The 24,090-nt window shown below is 33.8% G+C and overlaps 1 protein-coding gene across 3 annotated transcripts; it reads left to right on the top strand.

Annotated features, from left to right (window-relative positions):
* Positions 1-24,090, top strand: ahcyl2a (adenosylhomocysteinase like 2a). Of its 3 annotated transcripts, none has more exons than XM_056451679.1 (16): positions 1-314; positions 8,232-8,343; positions 8,983-9,126; positions 9,719-9,819; positions 14,884-14,986; positions 15,401-15,495; positions 15,572-15,678; positions 16,057-16,173; positions 16,263-16,326; positions 16,451-16,539; positions 16,621-16,691; positions 16,765-16,859; positions 16,956-17,054; positions 19,344-19,412; positions 19,638-19,716; positions 21,038-24,090. In XM_056451679.1, the coding sequence occupies exons 1-16, from the start codon at positions 42-44 to the stop codon at positions 21,160-21,162; spliced, it is 1,743 nt and encodes a 580-aa protein (XP_056307654.1). In that variant the 5' UTR covers positions 1-41; the 3' UTR covers positions 21,163-24,090. The 3 variants fall into 3 exon arrangements, with proteins under 3 accessions (XP_056307654.1, XP_056307656.1, XP_056307655.1); XM_056451681.1 differs by lacking the exon at positions 1-314 and adding an exon at positions 5,027-5,176; XM_056451680.1 differs by lacking the exon at positions 1-314 and adding an exon at positions 5,027-5,233.

The following is a 24,090-nucleotide window of genomic DNA, read 5'->3' as shown; positions in this document are numbered from 1 at the left end:
AGCTACTGTCTGTAACTTCAACATTCAACTAAACACATAAAATGGAGAGCAGTCTCAACAGGGAATCGCTAAAAACATTGGAAGACGATAATAGCATGGAAGAGAGAGGCCATCTTGATGAAGCTGTAGTTTCTTCTGTTCTGGAAACAGCTGGAGATGGAGATTCCTCACAACTGCCGAAAATTAGCTCCAAGTTACTGAGAATGCTGGAAAAAGCAACAAACTGGCGCCCTCCACTCGTACAAATGCAAGACAGCGATGTAGTGTTCGATGAAAACGATGAGACTGTCAGTGAAGCACCGAGAACAAAAAGCGTAAGTGACACTGGGGCTGATTAAAGCTTTAAATTAGCTAATAATGAAAATTCTGTCAAATTTATTTAGACTTTGTTTTTATTCAAACCTGTTTTTATTTCTTTTTAAACACAAAGGAAGATATTCTGAAGAATTTTGTAAGCCGCCATCCATTGACATACCTGTGTTTACTTCCTCTTAAACACAAAGGAAGATTTTCTGAAGAATGTTGTAAACCGGCATCCATTGACTTCCATAGTATTTGCTAAACGTCAATGGTTGCTTTTCTCCAACATTCTTCAGAAAATCTCATGTATTGTGTTTAACAGGAGAAATAATTTCATTAAAAGTTTAGAACCACTTGAGTGTGAAAAAAATGGTGAGGACATTTTCATTTTAGGATGAACTATCTCTTTTTATTTTCAATGGATGGTAAAGTATGGGCATGGTGTTCTGATTTTACTCTTAAGCAAAACAATAATAACTTATTAATACAGTAAACATACCTAAATTCTTCCGTGCCAACTTATAAATGCATTCAAGTTTCTGTTTCAAACCTGGACTGCAACAAAACTGTAAAGGGAGGTTGATGCATCTGAACGCTGATGTTCAATACCACCATTTTGTCTTGAACAAGGCACTTGATCCCATATATATTCAATAAAAATATCCAGTCAGAAAAATTCATGTCAAAATCCAGTTCAATGCCAGATTCAGAAGAGCTTAAATGTTTGATCTGATTATTAAAGTGATTAAGTCAAACCTTGAAAAGGGAGATCTATGTCTGAAAGGAGTTATTTAGCTTCCTTAAAGCCATTTAGTCCTAATTCAAGGTGCTAGATCCCATGTTGCTTCAACGGGAACGTTCCTAAAGCATACAGAACTGACGATGTTCTGATTATTATAAACTTTAGAATGAATTAGATGTCCATGGCAGCTGAAGTCAAGCCTTGGAATGGAACAACCATTAATCTGAGAGTTGTTAAAGTGATGGTTCACCCAAAAATATCCTCAGCATTTACTCACACTCAAGTGGTTCTAAAAGTTTATGAATTTCTTCCTTCTGTTGAACACAAAACAAGGTATTCTAAAGAGACCTGTTAGAAACAGAACTGTTCTTTCTCTGTTTTATACCAGAATTGGAGTGGGTTCAATGTTTGTTTTGGTCAATGAAGTGCATAGAAGTGCTGACGTCAAAACTTAAAAAGGAGACCAATGAGTCGGCAGGTTGTAATGATCTACTATCATTTTGCCCTTGACCAAGGCGTTTGATTTCAGGTTGTTTTAATGGAAATGTTGATTTAAAATCAGACCAGACAAGTTCCAATTTTATCTAGATTCAGAAAGAGAGTTAAAAGGGATTTTGTGCTCAGTAATTTAGAATCACTTGGATGTAAGTAAATTGTGAGGAAATGTTCATTTTTGAGTGAACTATCCTTTTAGGGGGTAAGTGGTTAGCACGGTTGCCTCACAATAAGAGGGTTTCTGGTTCGAGTCCTGGCTGGACCAGGAGGCCTTTCTGTGTGGAATTTGTTCTCCCTGTGTTTCCTTGGGCTTCCTCCAGGTGCTCAGATTTACCAAAGATATGCGCTATAGGTGAATTGAATAAACTAAATTGGCTGTAGTGTGTGAATGGGAGACTTAATGACTGTTTCCCAGTACTGACTGAAGTAAAGTGAGTATGGTCAAATATTGTTACAAATACTCAAAATTTGTCCTCTGGTATTGACCCATCCAAGTAGGAGTGGGCAGAGGGCAATAGGAAATCAAACTTAATTACACTACCTGACAAAAGTCTTGTCGTCGATCACAGTTGTAAGAGCAACCCAGTTGCAGAAGACCTATTGGAACCCGTATGGACCCAAGATTCTCATACAAATCAGTCAAGTTTGGTGAAAGAAAAATCATGGTTTGGGGTTACATTCTGTATATGGGCATGCGAGAGATCTGCAGAGTGGATGGCAACATTAACAGCCTGAGGTATCAAGACATTTGTGCTGCCCATTACATTACAAACCACAGGAGAGGGCAAATTCTTCAGCAGGATAGTGCTTCTTCTCATGCTTCAGCTTCCACATCAAAGTTCCTGAAAGCAAAGAAGGTCAAGGTGCGCAGGATGGGCCAGCCCAGTCACCAGACTGAACATTATTGAGCATGTCTGGGGTAAGATGAAGGAGGAGGCATTGAAGGCGAATTCAAGAATCTTGATAAACTCTGGGAGTCCTGCAAGAACGTTGCATAACCCATAACAGTAAAACAATAGGTGATTCATAACCCTAACCCCAACCCCAAACCCAACCTAACAGTCTACTTATAAACTAATGAGAATTAGTTGGCATGTAGATGCAATGTAACTTAAATTAAACAAACGGACCATCAAAATAAAGTTCTTTTTCCACTGCATCATGACTTTATATTCTATACTGTACATTATTTCTGTGACAAGACTGTTGTCTCAGCAAAGTCAGACCTTACTGTCCAAGACAAGTTATTACTTGTTGTTCCTAAAACTTGAATAGGCGACAAGACTTTTGTCATGTAGAGTACAAGTCCAACTCCCAAACCATTAGGCCACAACTGCCCCTAGGGTTGTACTCTCAGATCTGGGTTGCGGCAAGAAGGGTATCTTCCAGTAAAACAATAGGTGATTAATTTCACTGCAGCAACCCATGATAAAGCAGGGACTAAGCAAAAGCAAAGTGAGTGAGTAATCTTTTAATGTCTGTGATGAACTTAAAAACATGGAAACATAAAAGTGCTGAATTCATCCGTTGGAAAGATGGCTCATGAATCTGGGAGTCACCTCCATTTTGCTCTTGAAAACTTGACCCCAGGTTACACCAAGGTGACTGTAAGAAGCGAACTGATTGTGTCACTACATGAGGGGGAGGGTAAATATCAGGGTATGGTAACCTAAACATGCTGGGCTTTAACACATTAAATCTTTTAAGCACTGAAATCAATCTATTTTTACTAAAGTAAACTGAGGTAGGAAAGTGGGTACGGTTGCAAAATGGGGCAGTTGCAACAAGACTAATTCCTCCATTCAGGAATGAGCTATAGTGATGAAATTCATACTACATATTCTCAGATAGACCCTCCTTTAATCTGACAGAAATCAGCCATATGATCATTCCTTTAGTATAAAACTTTTTTTTGTTTGGTAATTTTTTTTTAATATTCAGAAAATTTCTCATATTGTCTAATTGGTTTTTGTGAAACATTATTCATTCCTATAATTTAAATCACTGTTTTCTTAGCTATAAATAGGTTATTGTATCTCCCAATTAAGCAAAGCCAGTTTAATCAGGGTTAACAGAGCTGGTACAGTTTTAAAATTCATTTAAAAGCTTGCCATATAAACAATGAATTAATTAATCAAAGAATTCTTTTTTTTAGTTTTTCAAATTAAATTATGTTGACACCATGATAAAACTTAAATTATTTTATCACGGTGTCATCGCAGTTTAATTTGAAAAAAAAAAAAGAATTCTTTAATGAATTAATTCATTTCAAAGTTCAAAGAAGTACTGGTCACCCTTTACAATAAGGTTCATTAGTTAATGTTATTTAATGCATTTACTAACATGAACAAACAATGAACAATACATTTACTACAGTATTTGTTCATGTTAATTAACATTAGTTAATGAAAATACAGTTGTTCATTGTTAGTTCATGTTAACTCACGACGCATTAACTAATGTTAACAAGCATGTACTTGGATGTTAATAATGCATTAGCAAATGTTCAATTATAATTAATAAATGCTGTACAAGTGTTGTTCATGATTAGTTCATGTTAGTAAATGCATTAACTAATGAACGGTGAGTGCCCAATAGATGTGGGTTTATTATATTAAAATTTGGGGTTTCCACAAAAAGCTGCCTCTGAGAAACTGAAGGAAAGGTAAAAAGTATTGCAACTGTCCCAACTCTCCCGTAATTTGTTTATATTACCCACTAAAGCATTGCCACAACCCAGCAAACAATTTTGTCTTTACTACACGTCTATTAGGCATCTAAACATCTAAGCTGTCAGTGAAAATCTAATAAACAAATAGCCCAAAACTAGCATAGTGGTCAAATATAATAGACAGACTTTAAATGTGTGGTCATTCATTTCTGTTTATAGTTTTGGCCTATTCTTAGAGGTCTATTAGATTTTCACTGACAGTCCAAATTTAGCCTTGTTTTAGCCAAGACGACTATGTTTAGACGTCTATTAGACATCTTTTAAAAACAAAAAAAAATGCTTGCTAGGATTACAGATACACAACTCAAAAACTTTACTGTAGTATGGTTAAAAAACAACATAATAGTTCATGTAGTGTTAGCATTAGTGTTAGCCTTGAATATGAGAGCTGCTGAGTTTCTTCTTTCCCTCTCTTTTGCCCTTGAACGAGGCACTTGACTCCAGGTTCCTCCAAGGGGACGGTTCCTTTAGTTAGCGAACAGTAAGTCATTTTGAATAAAACATACCTGCTAAATGATGCATAACGGAATAACCAGTTTTTGATCATCATTAACAGCCCTGAACAGAAACATGGGCCGAACACAGATCAGTGCACTTACAACAGCACGGTAGCAGCTAAGTGGCACTAAGCCACTATTAATAAATGACTTGTGAGAACTTTTGTGACCTCACAGACTTTAATCATTGTTGAATCACGTCACCTGAAAGAGACTTTTGAGATTTTTGTGAAGCTTTCGCTCTCACAGTGTAGGATTTCATCTGACAGTGGACCCATGCTTCTCTAGCCTGCTCATTTCACGTTATGGCACAACAATTACTGTTGTGGTTCAGCCTTTAAATGCTGATGAGGGAGCTGTCCGACGCATTTCTCAAGTGGATCAGACACCATGAGGAAAGTCTACAGCCTGGTTAGTCTAACTAAAAACAGGGAACCTAAAGATGCTGTGTTATCTCTTAACATCAAGGTATTTCTCATCTCTTAAGGTAGAAGTTGCAGTTTATATGTTTGCTTTATTTTAAAGCGGAGGTTCTCTTTCTTGTGGTATGCTTGTGTGTGTGTGTATTGTATAATTAATTTATATTAATTAACTTGCTAATATGGTTGAGCAGTCTCAGAACTAACAAACTAAATAAAAAATTCCTCATGTTCAGGCATTTCTTTATTAATTTATTTGACTTGATGTACAAGTTAGTGAGCTATTAATAGTTACTGTACAACCAGTCTCTTAGATCTCATGAGCAGTAACAGGTCAAACACTATTTTAAAATTCTTTCATTATTTAGGATAAGGTTTCTGCTATTCTGGAAAACTGCTTTAAGGTTTTGATTATATTTTCGCTGCATTTGAATTTGTACATTTTTAAATCACTGCAGTCTTTAAACTTTAAAATGTCACATTTTATTTCATGTTTTACTTGTTTTCAACTAGCAGTTTTTGAATGAAATTTGTTAAATGGACAGTTTAACCAAAACTCAAAATTCTGTTATCATTTACTCACCCTTCACTAGTCACAAACCAATATATTTTTCTGTTGAACACTAAAGAAGATATTTTGAAAAATGTTGGATACATGTAGCCACTGACTTCCATAATTTTTGTGTTTCCTACTATGGAAGTCAATGGTATTTAACATTATTCAAAATAACTCATTTTAGGTTCAACAGAACAAAACTCATAAAGGTTTGGAACCACTTGAGGGTAAGTAAACAGTGAGTGAACTTTTAGTCCAACATCATATTTTGAGTGTAAATAAAAAGTTGAAAATTATACTGAAAAATATAATTATTTCCAAGAACTACATAACAATATTTAATTGTAATACTACACTCTCAGAAAAACAGGTACACAGTGGTGCAAATAATGTTCCTTAAGGAACAGTTTTATACCTTTGTAAATGTTAAACCTTATATGGTGCACAAAAGATCTCTTATGCTACTGGTCTGTACCTTTTATGGTACAATTGAAATGAAGGTACACAATTGTTCTCACAAAAAAAGGTACATAAGTGTTGGACAATTCCTTCTTTACTACAACATCTATGAAAACAAATATTACTGGAAAGGCAATGTGATTTCATGAATAATTTCTATATTAAAACATGAATCATCATTTTAAAGCATATGTATAAAGAAACTTATACACATTAATTATTAAGTTCTACACTCTCAGAAATAAAGGTACAGGAGCTGTCTCTGGTCTAAATCTGTCCATAATGGTACTTTTAGGTACATTTGAGCACTAATATACACTTTTAAGGTACCACTGTGGACTCCTTGAGTACAATTATGTATCTTTTGAAAGGGTACTGCACCAGTGACAGCTTCTGTACCTTTATTTCTGTGTATAATACATAAACAACTGGCAAAACAAAACTCTAGGTGTTGTAAACTAAACATTTAAGGCATCTAATAAACATTTGGTAAGCATTTTCTGATAAATACAGTTTCATTATTGATATCCACACCTTTTGGCGTTTGCTTTCCACTACGCACGTGAGCTCGCTAAAGTCCTGCATATGCAAAGTGTTCATGCAGACATTTTACTATTGTTAAACTAATCAAACATTGTGCATATCTGGTTACAATACTTTCACATAATTCTATTTCTATTTTAAAATTAAATAAATTAAGTGATTAGAAAGGTCTTGTGTGAAAATTGGAGGGAAAAAAGTTTTATATTGTACATGGGAGAATGCATTTGTGTAACATTTTTGTGTAAAGTGTTATAAAATGTTTAGCAAAAAATAAATCTTTTGATTTATGTTAAATTATTTTTATTCTTTATTGTCAATGAAAAATGCGTATTCACACAAAAAGAAACTTTAAAAAAACATTGTTTAAAAATGTATGGGTCACTGGTTCGAGCCTCGGTTGGGTCAGTTGGCGTTTCTGTGTGAAGTTTGCATGTTCTCCCTGCATTCGCGTGGGTTTCCTTCGGTGCTCCGGTTTCAGGTGAATTGGGTAGGCTAAATTGTCTGTAGTGTATGAGTGTGAATGGGTGTGTATAGATGTTCCCCAGAGATTGGTTGCAGCTGCAAGGGCATCCGCTGCGTAAAACGTGTACTGGATAAGTTGATGGTTCATTCTGCTATGGCAACCCCAGATTAATAAAGGGACTAGGCCGAAAAGAAAATGAATGAATAAAAATAAATTGACACATTTTGCATATAGCAAAATGCCTTTTAATAGTCCTTGAAGGAACACATTTGACACTGTTAAGGTACTGTGTCTTGTGACTGTAGTGGTACCTTCATGGATCAGATTTGTACCTTTGATGAAGGTACAATATTGTATCTGCAGGTTTTAAAAACCATACATTTTGCTTTCCCATAGTACAAATCATGTCCTTATACAGTATGTACAAAACGCAATGGTACAAATTTGTTTCTTTGTCTTAAGGTACAATTCTGTTCCATAAAAAGGGTTTGTACCTTCTTTGGTACAACGTTGTACCATTTTTTCTGAGAGTGTACTAGCAGTTTTTGAATGAACGTTGTTAAATGAATAATTCAGCCAAAACTTAAAATTCTATTATTATTTACTCACCCTTTACTTGTCACAAACCGAGATTTTTTTCTGTTGAACACTAAAGATAAATGTTGGAAACCTGTAGCCATTGACTTTCATAATTTAGTGTTTCCTACTATGGAAGTCAATGGAATTTAACATTTTTCAAAATAACTCATTTTATGTTCAACAGTAGAAAACTTATAAAAGTTTGGAACTGCTTGAGGGTAGGTAAATAATGAGAGTAAATTTTTGGATGAACTATCCTTTTAATCCAACATTATATTTTGATTGTAAATAAAAGTCAAAAAATTACTCAAATATTCACGAGAACTACATAAAAATATTTAATTTTAATACTACACACAAATTATATGAATATATTTTCTGTATTTTCAAATATATTGAATATAAAACGTATAGAAATAAATATTTAATTCATCAATTTCTCCACAGCAAATTGAGTATCCTGAGCAAACGCGGGAATTTGACAATCGACTAACGAAGACGGGTCGCCGGTCCTTGTCACACTCTCTTTCTCATTCCTCTACAGACAGCAACAGCTCAGGTAGATGCCCAACAAATTCCATCACCTTTTTGAGCATATACACTACCGGTCAAAAGTTTGGGGTCAGGTTTCTTTTTTTTTTCATTGTTTTTTTTTAAAGGAAATAATTCAGTTCATCAAGCCAGCATTTATTAACTGTAAAAAAAAAAGTTACATAGTTAAATATGTATTTATTACTTATTGTATGTAGTTTCAAGTGAAATTATTACTCCAGTCATTATTGATTTTATTACTATTACCGTTAATAATAATAATATCAATAATAATAATAATAATAATAATAATAATAATAATAATAATAATAATAATAAAACAATAATAATTAATATTAGAGTGATTTCTTAAGGATCATGTGACTCAAGACTGGAGCAATGAAGCAGAAAATTCATTAGTAAAATCACTGGAATAAATGATTCAGTTAAATGATAAACTACTTTTGAACAGTTATTTTACAGCGCAATAAAATTACACAATTTTACAATTTGTACTGTATTTTTGATTAAATAAATTCAGCCCTGGTGAGCAGGATAAGCCTATTTTAAACATTTAAAAATCCTACTGACACCAAAACTGACAGGTAGTGTATATATTTCCAGTTTGATTTCAGTTATCTTTATCATTTAATTTCTTATTTTTCAGGTGGTTCAGATGCAGAAAACCCAGAAGACGAGGTTTCTCCTCGAGACAAGCAAAGGATGAACTCAAAAGGGAACAAGGACTTCTGCATTAAAAACATCAAGCTGGCAGATTTTGGCCGTCGACAGATAGAGCTTGCTGAGGAAGGTAGACAAGCAGTATATTTTAATACATACAGTGCTCAGCATTTATAAGTACACCCCTTACAAATCTATGTTCTAAATTCATATTTTTAATAGGAAGCTAGATAATATTATATTTGTGCATATACATTAGATTAGTCGGTACTGAAGCCAAATGTGGAGCTTATCTAACCAAATAAGTTATGATAACGGTCCAAAAACTAGTACACCAATATTTATATGTTATAGAAATATATTAAATACAAACTTTAAAAAGAGGAAAAATCAAGAGAAGCAAAACAATGGAAAAATTTAGTTGAAATTTTGTAGATTGTAATTTTTTTTTTTAATATTTAGCTTGAATTGAATTGTATTTTCTTTTAATTTCTAAATATTTTTGGTGACTAAATTATTATTTTAATAAATATATCTGTTTAATAAATCTGTTTTGTTGAAATGCACCAAAATACATTCACTGAGAAATGGATACAAATATTCATTTTCAAAATGGGGTGTACTCATTTATGCTGAGCCCTGTATAAGCAAGACATATGAATTTATTATGTGACTGAAAGAAATGTAATGTAATGTAATGTGTGTACCTTTATTTGTTGAAGAGATGACTGCACTGATGGCGTTAAGAAAAGCTGCCCAGGGTGAGAAACCATTGGCAGGGGCTAAAATAGTAGGATGTACCCACGTCACGGCCCAGACAGCTGTAAGTGTCATCTGTAATCCCATCACTGGATGTATAACTGCATAGTGTTGACAGATAGAAAAAGTCCTGTAGAAACAAAACCTGTTTTACAAGGTCAAAGAAACATAAAACCCCGACCTAAACCCTCATCAGCTCCCATACACCCCTACCTCAGGTGATTATACAACACAAATGTACTTAACGTTATAATAAGTAATAATAATAAACATTCAATTAAACATATTATTCAAGTTTAAGTATGGGGTCAATAAAATTTGGGAAATAAATTAAGATTTTGATTAGAGCAAGGACACTTGAATTGATCTCTCTGTAAAAAGTGATTGGTTTATTTAAAACAAAAACGAGTAAATGAACATGATGTACTGTATATAAATTACTTTCTGCCTCTCCTGACGCCTCTAATTTGATTTCACATTTTCTAGACTTTTTAATGATTGACATATCTACTCTGTATTTGCAAGATTCCTAGGAGAAAGATTTAGGCATTTAAATTACCAATGAGATCTGAAAAATAAATATATGGTCATAAATACATGTTCTAATAACTCAAGACATCAACTAATCCAATATAAAGTAGTACATTGGCTTCTTTATTCTAGGTTAAACTTAATAAATTCTACTCCTCCATCTCTTCTAAATGTAACCAATGTGAATCTGCAGAAGGCTCCTTAGGACCTCTTTTTTGGTCATGCCCAAAACTTTTCGAGTTTTGGAGCAAAATTTTCAGCTTCTACTCTAAGGCTTATTCTTGTGAACTCGCCCCTGATCCTGCAATCACTCATTGGTAGTGATCAATTGGTTGGTCTGACTCACTTCGTGGGTTCAGTCATCAAATTAAAAAAGCTGTCCAATATGGAATGGTGATAACTAAAAAAAATATTATTTGTCTATGGAAAAAGGCATTAAAATCACTTTTTAAATTCTGGCTTTGAGAATTGCACTTTACAATTAAAGAGACTTAGACTCAATCTTTCTGATAACATTGCTGGCTTCCAAGCAACCTGAAAACCCTTTTTTAATTATCTGTCAAATATCAAGGGTAATAATTTAAAGTTGTAACCCTGTCATTGTTTGCAAGATCACCGTATTGCCTGTGCCCACTGGCCTAGATATATATGTGTAACATTGTTGACCCATGTATAATCCTGGAGGAACTAATGTAATAATGGTTTTAAATTTTTTTTTCTCTCTTTAGTCTTTTTTTTGTTTGTTTGTTTGTTTTGTTTGCATTTCTTTTCTGTCTTTATAATTGTTGTTGCTTTTTGTATTGCTCCGTGTTGCTTTAAGGTCAAAATAAAAATATTAAATAAAAAAAATGAGTAAATCCATTGCCCTAAAAGCAACAAGTTGACTTCAATTTAAAAGGTGAGTAAACCTATTGTAACTTAAAACTGTTAAGTTGACTTAACATCATTTTTATAATTGAATGTAGGTCATTTACTTAATAATTCTAAGGCAATCAGTTTACTTTTTTAAAGTAAAATCTAGTAAAAAAAAACATCTTTTTTTCTTGTCAACAAAAAAGGCAGTGTGGTGCACCTTGCGTTTTTGGAACGTAAAGCCGTGTTCGATGTGATCGGCCTCTTACATGCTATTTCAGACTAAATATTCAGAGTAGCATGGTTAACAATATAGGGAGGTCTCACAGGTTGTCATTGTTCAAAAATGAACTAATGTGAATATCAAACCAACTTCACCTCAGTAAAGCAGCTAGGCAGAATAGCGCAATTTACTTATGTTTTTTTTGTTTAACTAAATAAATATCTACATTATCGATGCTGTAAAAGCTAGGACCCTTATGAAATTGTAAATTTAAGTGAAAATAGTCACATCAATCTTTCACCGGAAGATTTGAGTGGCTGAACGACACTTCTGTGCATATAACCCATTCATAATACAACACAATCTACATCAGCTTTGTGTGACTAAAATTGAAGAACATTAGCTGTTTAAAAGAAATACTTCAGCCATGGTGTCGTCCTTTCTCCAGCGTGCAACAGCAACTCCAATATTAATTCAGTATTTAAAAAAGTTTTGATTCAGCATGTGTTTTTACTGCTTTCTCTTGTGTGTACGTGCAAACGGTGGATCTGTCTGTTGTCGGCTGTGCAGATGTATAAATCTTCATTTGTTGACAGACAATTTGGGCTACTTATCAGAATTATGGGAATTATCAACCAGACAAATTTTAATTGGATGAACTGTTTTTAGTCTTTTGCCTCACCCAGAATATAGAAATACATTTAAAAACATTCTGATCATTTACTTTAATCCTTACATTTAAATGTGAAAAGACTTTCAACAAGCACAGCAATAAATGTTTCTGAAGACAATCACCTACTGCACCTTTAATAAAACTTTGGTCAAAATAGAATATTAGGGAGCTTTACGTGAAACGTACAGAGAACATTCTGAAAACCAAATACTGTTTACTTCTTTGGGTGAGGCATGTTGTATCTTGAAACAATAGATCACTGTTTACTGTCACTGTCAGAGACTTTTTCTAGTGTAAGGATGACATTTGAGAATTTAACTTTTAAAAGAAACATAATTGCTACACTCTTCATCAAGTTTCTTTCACAGTTCGGGGACTGTAGTGTAAAAAGTTTGATTGCAAATGCTTTCAATCAGATTAGCTATTTGATTTATTCTGCTGATTGTCAAGGCACAGCAAAGATCCTAATTTCAGAGCTGATAGACCATTGAATTACTGATTGCATAATCTCATGAATTTGTCTTTTGTGGACGGCCAGTCTTTTTGAGTGACATTGTGAAGATAACATTATTGTGAAGTAATATTCTCAAAATAACAGATTTTGAATGACCAGCGTTGGTCTTTATCTGTAAAACCTGCTGTCAAAAGGCTTCAGACACTTTAGAACAGCTCACTGTCTTACAAAGTCATTGAAAACTGAAACATAAATCGCCAGATAATACAATAATATATAAAACTTTACTGTCAGACTTGCATCTGAAATATTTCTTGCATAATAGCATGATACTCCTTGCAAAGAGACAGACATACAAAAAAAATAAATAATTTTACACGGACCTTATTCAGCTCCAAGACAGCCTGATGTACGAATGACTTTTTAAATTTCACTTTATTAAAACTTGAGACTCTAAATCAGGGGTGGGCAAACTCGGTCCTGGAGGGCCGGTGTCCTGCATAGTTTAACTTCAACTCTAATCAAACACACCTGAACATGCTAACCAGTGTCTCCAAGATCACTAATTATCTATAAGCAGGTGTGTTTGATCAGAGTTGGAGCTAAACTGTGCAGGACACCGGCCCTCCAGGACCGAGTTTGCCCACCCCTGCTCTAAATCGACGGTTAGACTTTAATGGTATAAATTCACAAATCAACACATGACTGGGGATTGAAATGATATTCCTTGCCAGACTTGTGATGCTCTTGTAATACGAACTGTGGTGTAATTTCGAAAGAAGCTTTCCTATCTTTAAACAGATTTTAATCTTTTTCATCAACTTTGTTTTTAGACTCACAGACAGACTCATATACCATACAGAATTATAATACTGCAGAACACTCATAAGTACAGACATTAAAAAAAAGATTAAGATCTTTTTCGATGCTCCAAAAGATCTAAGACGACGCAAAAAATAGATTCTTTGTTTTATCTTGTTACACACAGTATCAACATGACCTTACAATGAAACCATGTTGCCTATTAATACGTCCAAATACTTATATTTGTCTACCTGTCTGATGTTTACATGATGTATAACAACAGGGTTTGTCGATACATCAGACGTTGTGAACCTGAACACAATTTCCTCTGCTTTTTCTAGGTTAATCACAAGAGCATTTTTGCCACACCACTCCACAAGATTATTCACACCTTGCTGATGCAATCCCGTAACTTCTACCTTGCTCAGTAAAGTTGTTAATAGTGGATCAGCTGCATACTTTAAGATGAATTGATTAGATCTGTCGGCACAGCAGTCGTTTGTGTACCCAATCAAAAGCATAGCAGAACATACACAACCTTGGGGTGCCCCAGCATTTGTTTATTGCAATTGACAAAGCCGTATTCGGTTTAAAACATGCCACCTAATCAGATAAGGATTTACTTACAACTTAATAAGTTTAGATACTAGAATATCGTCACTAATTGTAGTGCTGAGCGAAAATCTAGAAAAAAAGCCCTTACATAAGTATTTGGTATATCTGAATGTTTAGAAACAATGTGCACCAAAAATGCCACTGCATCCTCCGTACTACAGCCTTGCCTATAAGCAAATTAACACGGATCAAGTTTTTGCTTTATAGTGCTTGCTGACCAGATGTTTAAGTAGAATTATCTCTAAGCACAGAAGTAAAAGGTCTACAGTTTTTAACGCTGGGTAGAGGTTTTATATAAGAAATCTTCCATAACTTAAGAACAGTCTGCTTGTCTATACATTCCTGAAAAATTGATTGCCACACCGGTGCTAACTGATAGGCACAACTTTTCAGGATACAAGGATTACACACCGCCGCTTCTCTCACATTTGTGGACTGAAACATTTTTCTAAGTTCATCAACATCAATAACAGTCCTTTCCGAGAAGGAGGGAACAACTGTGCTGAGTAAATCATTATAATTAACACCGGTATCATTCATCTCAAATCTTGAAAAATAACTATTTAATTTATTAGCATAACTAATTTGATTATCTGTCATGATTTCTTTGTTAATCCTGCCATTGTCTTTGAAATATTCCACACCTTCTTCTTATTATTAAACAAATACAAATTAGTTGTTAACTACTTCACAATACTATCGAAGGACTTGCTCTTCAGTGTTTAAACTGACTGACACAGTTTTAATTTACTAGAACTTCTATGTTAAGCTGCTTTGACACAATCTACATTACAAAAGTGCTATAGAAATAAACATGAATTGAATATTACTGATTTTGTGTAGGTAACCTTCGCCACTAGAAGGTACGTATTCACAACAAACAAAGATGTAGATTGATGATGGCGTAACTCATAGACTGTAAAAAATAGTTTTAATTAAACTAATGCAGTTTGGCTTTATTTATTTTCATCAACAGGTGCTGTTTGAGACTCTGGCAGTGTTAGGGGCTCAGTGCCGGTGGGCAGCCTGCAATATTTACTCCACTCAGAATGAGGTGGCAGCAGCTTTAGCAGAGCGAGGTAAAATAAAGGTTACTCTAATTGTTAGATGATCATTTATAGGCTGGTTTCAGATCGACTCAATCCCATCTTGAAGAAATATAGAAATATAATACAAGGAAATAACATATATGACATACAACTTATCTCATATAGAAAATATGTCATTTATACAACATATATTTCAAAATATTTAAAAAATGGCCACTTATATTTTACAACCATTTGAATGAGTCACAAATGTAATTCATATTTCTATTTTTCCAAATGAAAGTGAGAGAAATTTATTTACAATTTAATTAAATATTTTTTTATTTCACTATTTTATATTTCTTGGAAAACCATTAAATGTTTTTTGTTGTTGTTTGTTTTACATACAAGCAGTGATTTTTCTACCTTTTCTTAATCTGTCTTGTTCTCTGCTCTTCATGACAGACTTTCCAGTGTTTGCATGGAAAGGAGAATCAGAGGATGACTTCTGGTGGTGTATTGATCGCTGTGTAAATGTTGAGGGCTGGGAGCCAAACATGGTACCTTCAGTGGTGTCCTCTTGTCTCTTTGAACCTGTAAACAGAATTTGATTAATATCATTTTGTGCATGTGTAGATCCTTGATGATGGAGGAGACATGACACACTGGATATACAAGAAATATCCTCACGTTTTCAAGAAAGTCAAGGGCATTGTTGAAGAAAGCATCACTGGCATTCACAGGTTGAGTTGTGCTCTATAATCCTTAACATATTTTGGTTAAAAATGAGACAAACTTGAACAGTTGGAATAAACCATTCAATGTGGTTATGTCATGGGCCCATCAACATAGCCTGCTTGTTATCAAACTATTTCATAACTGTAACAAGGGGCAGTTTAACCATGACTTAATGTCAAAACAGCTATCATAACATTATTTATCAATATGTGACTTTTTTTGGATTCTCGGAAGCTATAGAACTTAAAAATGTATAACAGAAAATACATTGGGACCATTGTTTTTGTTTACATCCCTCAAAATGGTCTATAGATAATTTGACTGTATTGACACTAGGGTGTTTGCGTACTGAAATGTTATTTTCTTTTGTGACCCTATATTAGGCTTCATCACCTCTCCAAAGCTGGAAAGTTATGTGTACCAGCCATAAATGTGAATGACTCTGTCACCAAACAGAAGTTTGACAACTTGTACTGCTGCAGGGAGTCCATTTTGGATAGGTAGGATGATACAAGTACTGTATGTATCTCTAAATTAATACTAATTTTAAAAATAAAACCTACCTTCTGTGTCAATCCTGTTCCCTCAGCCTTAAAAAGACTGCTGACATCATGTTTGGAGGAAAACAAGTGGTTGTGTGTGGATACGGAGAAGTAAGTTAATTAATTTTGGTTTCTACTGTCAACAACATGCCACCCGAGAACAATGTACGTCGTTGCATTAGCTTAGCATTAGCCTCTGTTTTGTGTGTGTAAATGTAAATATTGGTGCCTGCAGGTGGGAAAAGGCTGTTCTGCTGCTCTGAAAGCAATGGGATCTATTGTGTACGTCACTGAAATTGACCCCATATGTGCTCTGCAAGCATGGTAAGGCAGAAAGAAGTATACTGAAAGTTAGTATGACGTTAAATCAGCATCACACCTAACACTCTATTATATTTTGACTAGCATGGATGGCTTTCGATTGGCCAAACTTATTGATGTTGTAAGACAAGTGGACATGGTCATCACCTGTACAGGCGAGTAGTAAATAAAAAACACTATACTATTAATCATTCTTTGTTATTTACTTTGGGAACTTAATCTACACAGGCAATAAAAACGTTGTTGTGCGGGAACACATGGATGTAATGAAGAATGGTTGCGTTGTCTGCAATATGGGGCGCTCCAATACAGAAATCGATGTTGTAAGTGGTAGCGTGACCCACAGTCATTGACAAAGATTGATTGTCATTGAACGGTTTGTGATTTTGGTAATTCTGGACTACATTTTGTATTTTCAGAATGGTCTGAAAACTCCTGAGTTAACATGGCAGCATGTAAGAGCACAAGTGGATCACATTATCTGGCCTGAAGGAAAGAGAATAATACTTCTGGCAGAGGTGAGTGAAAACAGTAGTAGTATGACAGTAAGCTGTTTCCAGGGAATGTGCGAGTTTTATTTAATTTAATTAGTCATTAATTAGATGCTGCTGGAACATAACTAGAAGAACATCAAAGACACAAATGAGTGTTATCAAAACTAGAGTCATTATTTACTCACCTTGGTGTTGTTTCAATGCTGTATGCATTTCTTTGGTTTTCATATCACACAAAAAAAGAAATATAATGTTCTGCTCATGGTTGTCCTTTAAATAGGAAATCAAATAGTGAAAGCATCCAACATAAGCTAAAAAAAATATTACTTAGAGTTTGAGTAAAAAGTAGACCTTTTAAAAGTACTCAAAAGTAGTGAGTAGTGAATGTTACGATCCCACATGTAATTTGTGGATGTGTGAAAACGTAACATTCTGTAGTGCATTTAGTTATTGCCCAGCAGGCGCACACAATGTCATAAGATATTAATATTAGGTTAGATTTAGATTTTGTGATGTCAGGTGACCAAAATTCAATGTCTACCCAGCGTCTAAGGATAATGTTATTTTGACGTCCAATAACGATGTCAAATGACATTGACATTTGGTTGATATAAGTTGTATTAGAAAGTCCAACGTCGAGCCGACATCTTAAAACAACATCCTATTGACGACAAATACTGACATTTATTCATCAGGTATGGCAACCAAAATCCAACATCTGATAGATGTCATATTGGTAACAGCCACACAATGTCAAGCTGTAACATTATTAGATGTTATTTGGTTGATTTTAGATTGGATGTTAGATATTGACTTCGGCCTGATGTTGATTTTTGACTTCAACCTGATTTTTATGTCCAAACAAAATGCAACATTCCCACGCCGTTGGGGTACAATGTCAATCTAACGTCATGTTGTCATCCTGTGCCTGTTGGGCCATTTCGGTTATAAAACAGTAAACATCCGTCATCTTCTCATCAGTGACATGCATTTAAACAGTCTCTGGGTCAATGCGTGTAAAGATTTTGGACATCCTCTTTGACACTTTTATTGCTATTAAATAGTTTGCTGCAATTATAAATCGCATATGTCTTAAACAGAAATTGAAGGACTGATTTTTCTAATCCCCATAGACAAGAAAAAACAAAGTAGTTACAGCAGGTTGAAAGAAAGTAGTGTAGTTAAGTACCAATACTGCACTAAAAAATGTACTTAAAGGAAAGTAAAAGTTCACATTTTTAAAACTACTTGGTAAATTATAATTTCTGAGAAAAACTACTCGATTACAGTAATTTGGGTATTTGTAATTTGTTAATTTACACCATTGCCTTCATGAGCCCAAAAAATCAGAGTTTGGTGAAACTAAACCTGAGCTTACCTGGGTGAACATGCCTCTGGAAAACAGTCCTGTTTGAATGGCTAAAATGGATGTAACTCCATCTTATACTTTTTTCTTTCTGGCATGTACTGACTTTATTAGCCACAGTCAAACATGCTACAGTAGGTGGGTTAATAGTATGAGTTAATAAGGCTGGGTTAATAAGGCTGGTTTTATATTTTTCCATAATACACTATCTGTTCAATTTCTTACATTTGAAGAGTAAAGGCCAATTTATAACTTAGTAAAGTCCATGAAGTAGGTCTGGCATAAATTATACATTTATCTGACCACAGGAGTTCCAACTCAGTGAAGAAAGTACATTGTTTATGCAGTTAAGCACAAAGAAAAACAATCAAGGTCAAGATTTTCGAATACATTAAATTTAGCTTTGTTTTTGACCAAATACTACAATTTACACTCAGAAGGTTTGGAAAATATGGTATGTATATCATGAGAATAATCTTTGATAGTTTTTACTCCTTCCAAAAAAGCATTTCATGCTAATAAAGTCGCTAAACAAATTTAGATTTAGAAATGTCTCATTTTCCGGTCCATACGCATTGGAAAAATAACAGCATGACTACATAATGGCTGATATATAAATACATATACGTATTTTTAAACTATCCCTTAAAAAGAATATGATAACAAATACCAATTTGCAATATCAAGCAGCAGATAGGCTGTTTTTGTACATCTAAAAGAACTGGAAATGGATGACCTCAAAATCCTTAAAAAATGGCTGTGCTTGCCCTTACAACATTAAAGAAAAGGTGGATAATGCTCATACGTCAAGACAGGCATGTTCCTGGAACAACAAAGGATCTAGAAATATGTTTTACTTGAGTAAAATAATTTTAGGCTATAATATACAAGCTTATTGGTCATTAAGGTTAATGGAAAAGTAACCGTTTTACTCCATTTGATTCCAGGGCCGTGTCCTTAATTTAAGTTCCTCCACTGTGCCCATATACGTTCTTTCCATCACAGCCACAACACAGGTATGGACTCATGCATAAATCTAAATGAGTTGTTTTAGGTTGTTAGCCTAAAGGCTGAAGTTCTTCACTATTACTTTGCCTAACCATCAAAAACTTCTCAACATTTAGTAAAACACAATGGAAATGGAAAACACGACAGCCTAAAGCTATTATTGGGTTGTGTGTATACTGGCTGTCTTTTCAAATTCGTTTGTGTGCTTCATTTTCTGCATACTTTCTTGATAGGCTTTGGCATTGATTGAGCTCTTCAATGCTCCTGAGGGCCGTTACAAGCAAGATGTCTACCTTCTTCCCAAGAAACTGGGTAAGAATCAAAATCAGGGTTTCTACTCTAAACCCAAACCAAATTCCCTGACTTTTACCTGATTTTTAATGACTAAATAACTCAATTTCCATGACTTTAAATAACAGACAGCTGTTTTGCAATTCTGGGATCACTGAATTTAAAACACTTTGATTGACATTCTCCTTTTGTATCAGAGGGGGAAAACCCTGCACATTAGTGATGATCTCTTGGTAACACTTGTTAATGTTAACTTGTTAATGTACCTTAAATTCAACTAACAGACCATCAAAATAAAGAGTGACCGATCTCTCCCACATTAACATAAACAGCCCTGAGTGGGAAGCAGCCATTCGCCATTAGAGTTTTCACATGCTGAAGAAAATATCAGCAACTAAGAGTTTTAGGATGCACAAATAAACACTGTAGTCTCCATATTGTCTTGTTCTTTTTACATTTTCTGATTATAACACAGATAATATTAGGCCTGTTTTGAATTTGCTGCTATGGTGATGCAGGTGGTTGTAGCTCCACCCCCTTTTGAAAAGAGCTCATTTGAATTGAAGGAAGCAGCCTCCAAAATGGCACAATTTGGACCAAAGCATAAAAGAGGCTGTTTCAAGAAGATATAAAACATTATTTGTGAGGTATTTCTGAGCAGAAACTTTCATTCACACTCTAGGCACGTCAGAGACTTATTTTACATATTGTAAAAAGGGGAACAATAGGTCCCCCTTTAATGTAAAATTATGCAAATAGAACAAAATTTAATGAAGCTTGACATTTTTTTTTATTGGTGCAAATATCATTTGGTCATTCTATGCCATTTGCACTGTAAATAACATGATTTTTGCCTATAGAAAGTTTTAGTAGGCTTTATATGGTTAAAAGGTAACACTTTCTCTCTTTGTTTCTCTCAGTGTTCCCTTTAAATAAATGACAGAGACCAATGGTTCTTGAAGTCAAAAAATGATGAATTAAGGTGTGAATTTGTGTATATTTTAAAATTTTAAGAAAATCCACAGCAGAAAATTGATTATTGATTTTTGGCTGTAATAATCTAAAGAAAATTATTCTAATGTAATATAAAGTAATTTATATGAAGGAAAAGCTAAATTTTAAATAAACAAAAATACCTCATATTCCTTGACTTTGGCTAAACATATATAAAATTGCCTGACTTTTGTTGTCTGGAATAGACTTGAAAATTCCAGGATATTTCAGATATTCCATACCCCGTGTCATGTCAGAATTCAGTGTTGTTCATCCATATTTAGCTAAATACTAAATTACATTTAAATGAAAATGACATCACAAACTGACTCAATACTTTTTCTTCCAGACGAGTATGTTGCAAGTTTGCACCTTCAGACCTTTGATGCTCACCTGACTGAACTCACCGATGATCAAGCCAAATACATGGGCTTGAGCAAAAACGGCCCCTTCAAACCAAATTACTACAGGTGATAAAAGCACATATAGTTGATCTTATATTACAGCATTTTTATATGAATGTGAAACAACCTGCGTTGTGTTTTCTGTTTTTAGATATTAGGATCATTGAGAAGTCTCAGTGTAACCCATCATCAGATTTAGGGGTTTTTAAAGCCACTAGATTTGACTTGCCGAGGACTTCATTCATCCTGCTCTTCAACAACACATGAAATTAGCTTGAACAATAATGCAGCGAGTACTTTGATGTCAAAACGACATCACACTGACATTTGTCGAAAAACATGATGAAAAATATTGATCATTTGATGTCAATACATTGACATATATTTGACATTCACACATTGATGCATTATTGACAACAACAATAACTACACAAAAAGACAAAAAATTAACCCTTTACTGCACGCATTATGATAAATCTATCATAAATAAAAAAATATTTGACAGTTTTCTTTTCTTAAAATGGTTTAACTTGAAGTGCTGAAAAAAAATGTGAAAAAAAGAAGCTTTTTAAGGTACTTCATGACATGCTGCCATATGGCAACAACGTCCAATAGTGGATCTAATTTATACATTTCTAGTTTAGAATTTTCCTTATAAATAATACTTTTTTTTTGTTTGAAATGATTTAATTTGTGTTGCAGTATTATAAGCTTTAACACAGAACTTATAAATGACACCTTATACATACTTTCCAACAACTGATATTCCAACAGCTTTCATTTATACCATTCTTTTTTTGCTGAATATTATTGAAAACAAACATAATATTGTATTATCATGTATACAACATACAGTAAATATGCATATTTTCTCCAGTAAAAATTATAACTATATAAATGTATAATTATAATGTTGCTATTAGCTAACAATGTTTATATATTTTACTTTATACTATACTATGCCTGTCTTATATCCCTCTGAGCTAACTTACCTGAACTGTTTGCATCACTGCTCTTATCAAATGTCTAATCTGCATCATTATCATGGTCACTAAAATCCATATCATCCTCACTTTCATCTGCAGGAAGAGCCAGTTCTGTCCTTTTTTTCTTATAGAATATGGTGGTGCTCACTAATACACTGTTCCCTGTACACTGTAAAACCCAACAGTCAACTTTATCAAATGAAATGAGTGTAGTCTACTCAAAAATGACTGAAAGTTAATTCTACTCTTTTAAAAAGGTTTGATCTCAGCTTTGAAGGTAAGAAGTTAATTAAATACCTCATTACTTTAATATAAATGGAGTAAGTTCACAGTACTCATGTAGATAAGTTTTTTTTTTAACTCAAATAGATTATAGCAATTGGTTTCCTCAAACGGTTTGAGTTGCCTTAACTTATTGGGTTTTACAGTTGGTTCGAGTTTTCTTTATTTATTGGGTTTTGCTGTGCACAAATTGTTTCATTTTCTCAAATGGATTAAGTTGACAGTACTCATTAGCATTAGTTTTTGAACTTAAATGGTTTGTTGCAATCGGTTTTCTCAAATGGTTTGAGTTACCTTAACTTTTGGGGTTTTACAGTGTATTTATATCTAATCAAAAGTATTGCCAGTAAAATTAGATTTTATCCATGATGTAAATGCCATTATCATATGACTAATCAACATTATATTACTATGTTGTTATTGTTACAACTTAAAACATCACAGCTGATCTTGCTAGCTTGCTAAGTTATTGCAATATTGCGCTATTGGACAGTGTTGCCATTTGGCAACACAAACATTTGATAAAAACTTTTTTGAGTTGTGAATATGTCATCATAACTTACTGGAGGTGATGTTTCAGATTTTTTGGGGGGGATCTGACATGCTTTGTTTTTATTGATGTTTTCATTTGCATTCAGCAATTACTCACAATAAACGCCATTTTGTCAGAAATCGCCATAGAAAAACACTGCATGTCATGTGATTTAACCAAAACACATCATTGGCTAAAAGGTCTTCCCTTTCCAACAACAAAAAATAAATTAGAACGATGGGCTTAAAGAAACAGTGGCAGGGAAATTAATTATATATGTTCTTTTTAAATGTCTTTAAAACTAAAACTTTTTTCCTCTTTGAAAACAATATATTTTATTTTTTGAAAGATTTATAATATATTGGAGCAGTAAACATGTCAGGCTAAATAATTCAAATGAATCATTGACTTCTGCTGTGTTCATTTGTTTAAAAAAACTGATTTCTTTACAAATTAAAACAGCATCTTTGGATATCTTTTCTGCTGAAGATACTGTTGTCGTAAAAAACAAACAAAAAACGTAAATAAAAACTCTTATACATACCTTAGGAACGGTATTACAGAAAATTTTGGTGGTTTTAAAACCTTGACTTTTTCAAACAGCGGTATACCTTGAAAACAGTTATCATCCTATGCCTAGACATAAATGATACTGTAACCTACTGAGTCGCAGACTTCTTTTAATCATATCACACAAATGTCACAAGATGGTGTGATAGCTTAGAACGTTTAGTGCATGTCATAGTCAAGATTGTGAATTAAAAATGTTATTGAAAACTTGTTAATAAAAAATCTAATGTCAAATAGTATGCAGATTCAAATGTTAGCATTGGTAAATATTCTATTAGTCAAACGTGACCGGTAAGAGAGCAGGCATTTTTTGATGTTCAAATAGTTCTTATAGTTACTGTATAATGCATTTATACAATTTGTGCAGTAAAAGACATACAAGTTTTATGTACACCAGCTAAAACCTTGGTCACTTTATTTTGATAGTCTGTTTGTTGAAATTAAGTTACATTGCATCTTCTGTACATGCCAACTAATTCTCATTAGATTATGACTGTTAGGTTGGGGTTAGGGTTAGTCCAAGTTGACATGTACTTTCAAAGTTTCTTATAGTCAGTTAAATGTCTGTTGAAGAAGCAGTATCAACAGATATTAAGCAGACAGTCTACCAATACTCAAATCCATCAAA

This window comes from Danio aesculapii, chromosome 25 (genome assembly GCF_903798145.1).
Source record: "Danio aesculapii chromosome 25, fDanAes4.1, whole genome shotgun sequence".
In the NCBI taxonomy this organism is placed as follows: Eukaryota; Metazoa; Chordata; class Actinopteri; order Cypriniformes; family Danionidae; genus Danio; species Danio aesculapii.
Note: the sequence above shows the minus strand (reverse complement) of the source record. Positions and strands in the feature narration are given on the sequence as shown.

Coding starts and splice junctions, on each gene's coding strand:
- ahcyl2a (XM_056451679.1), top strand. CDS start 42: ATGGAGAGCAGTCTCAACAGGGAATCGCTAAAAACATTGGAAGACGAT. Junction 9,127..9,718: donor GATAGAGCTTGCTGAGGAAG/GTAGACAAGCAG, acceptor TATTTGTTGAAG/AGATGACTGCACTGATGGCG. Junction 14,987..15,400: donor AGCAGCTTTAGCAGAGCGAG/GTAAAATAAAGG, acceptor TCTTCATGACAG/ACTTTCCAGTGTTTGCATGG.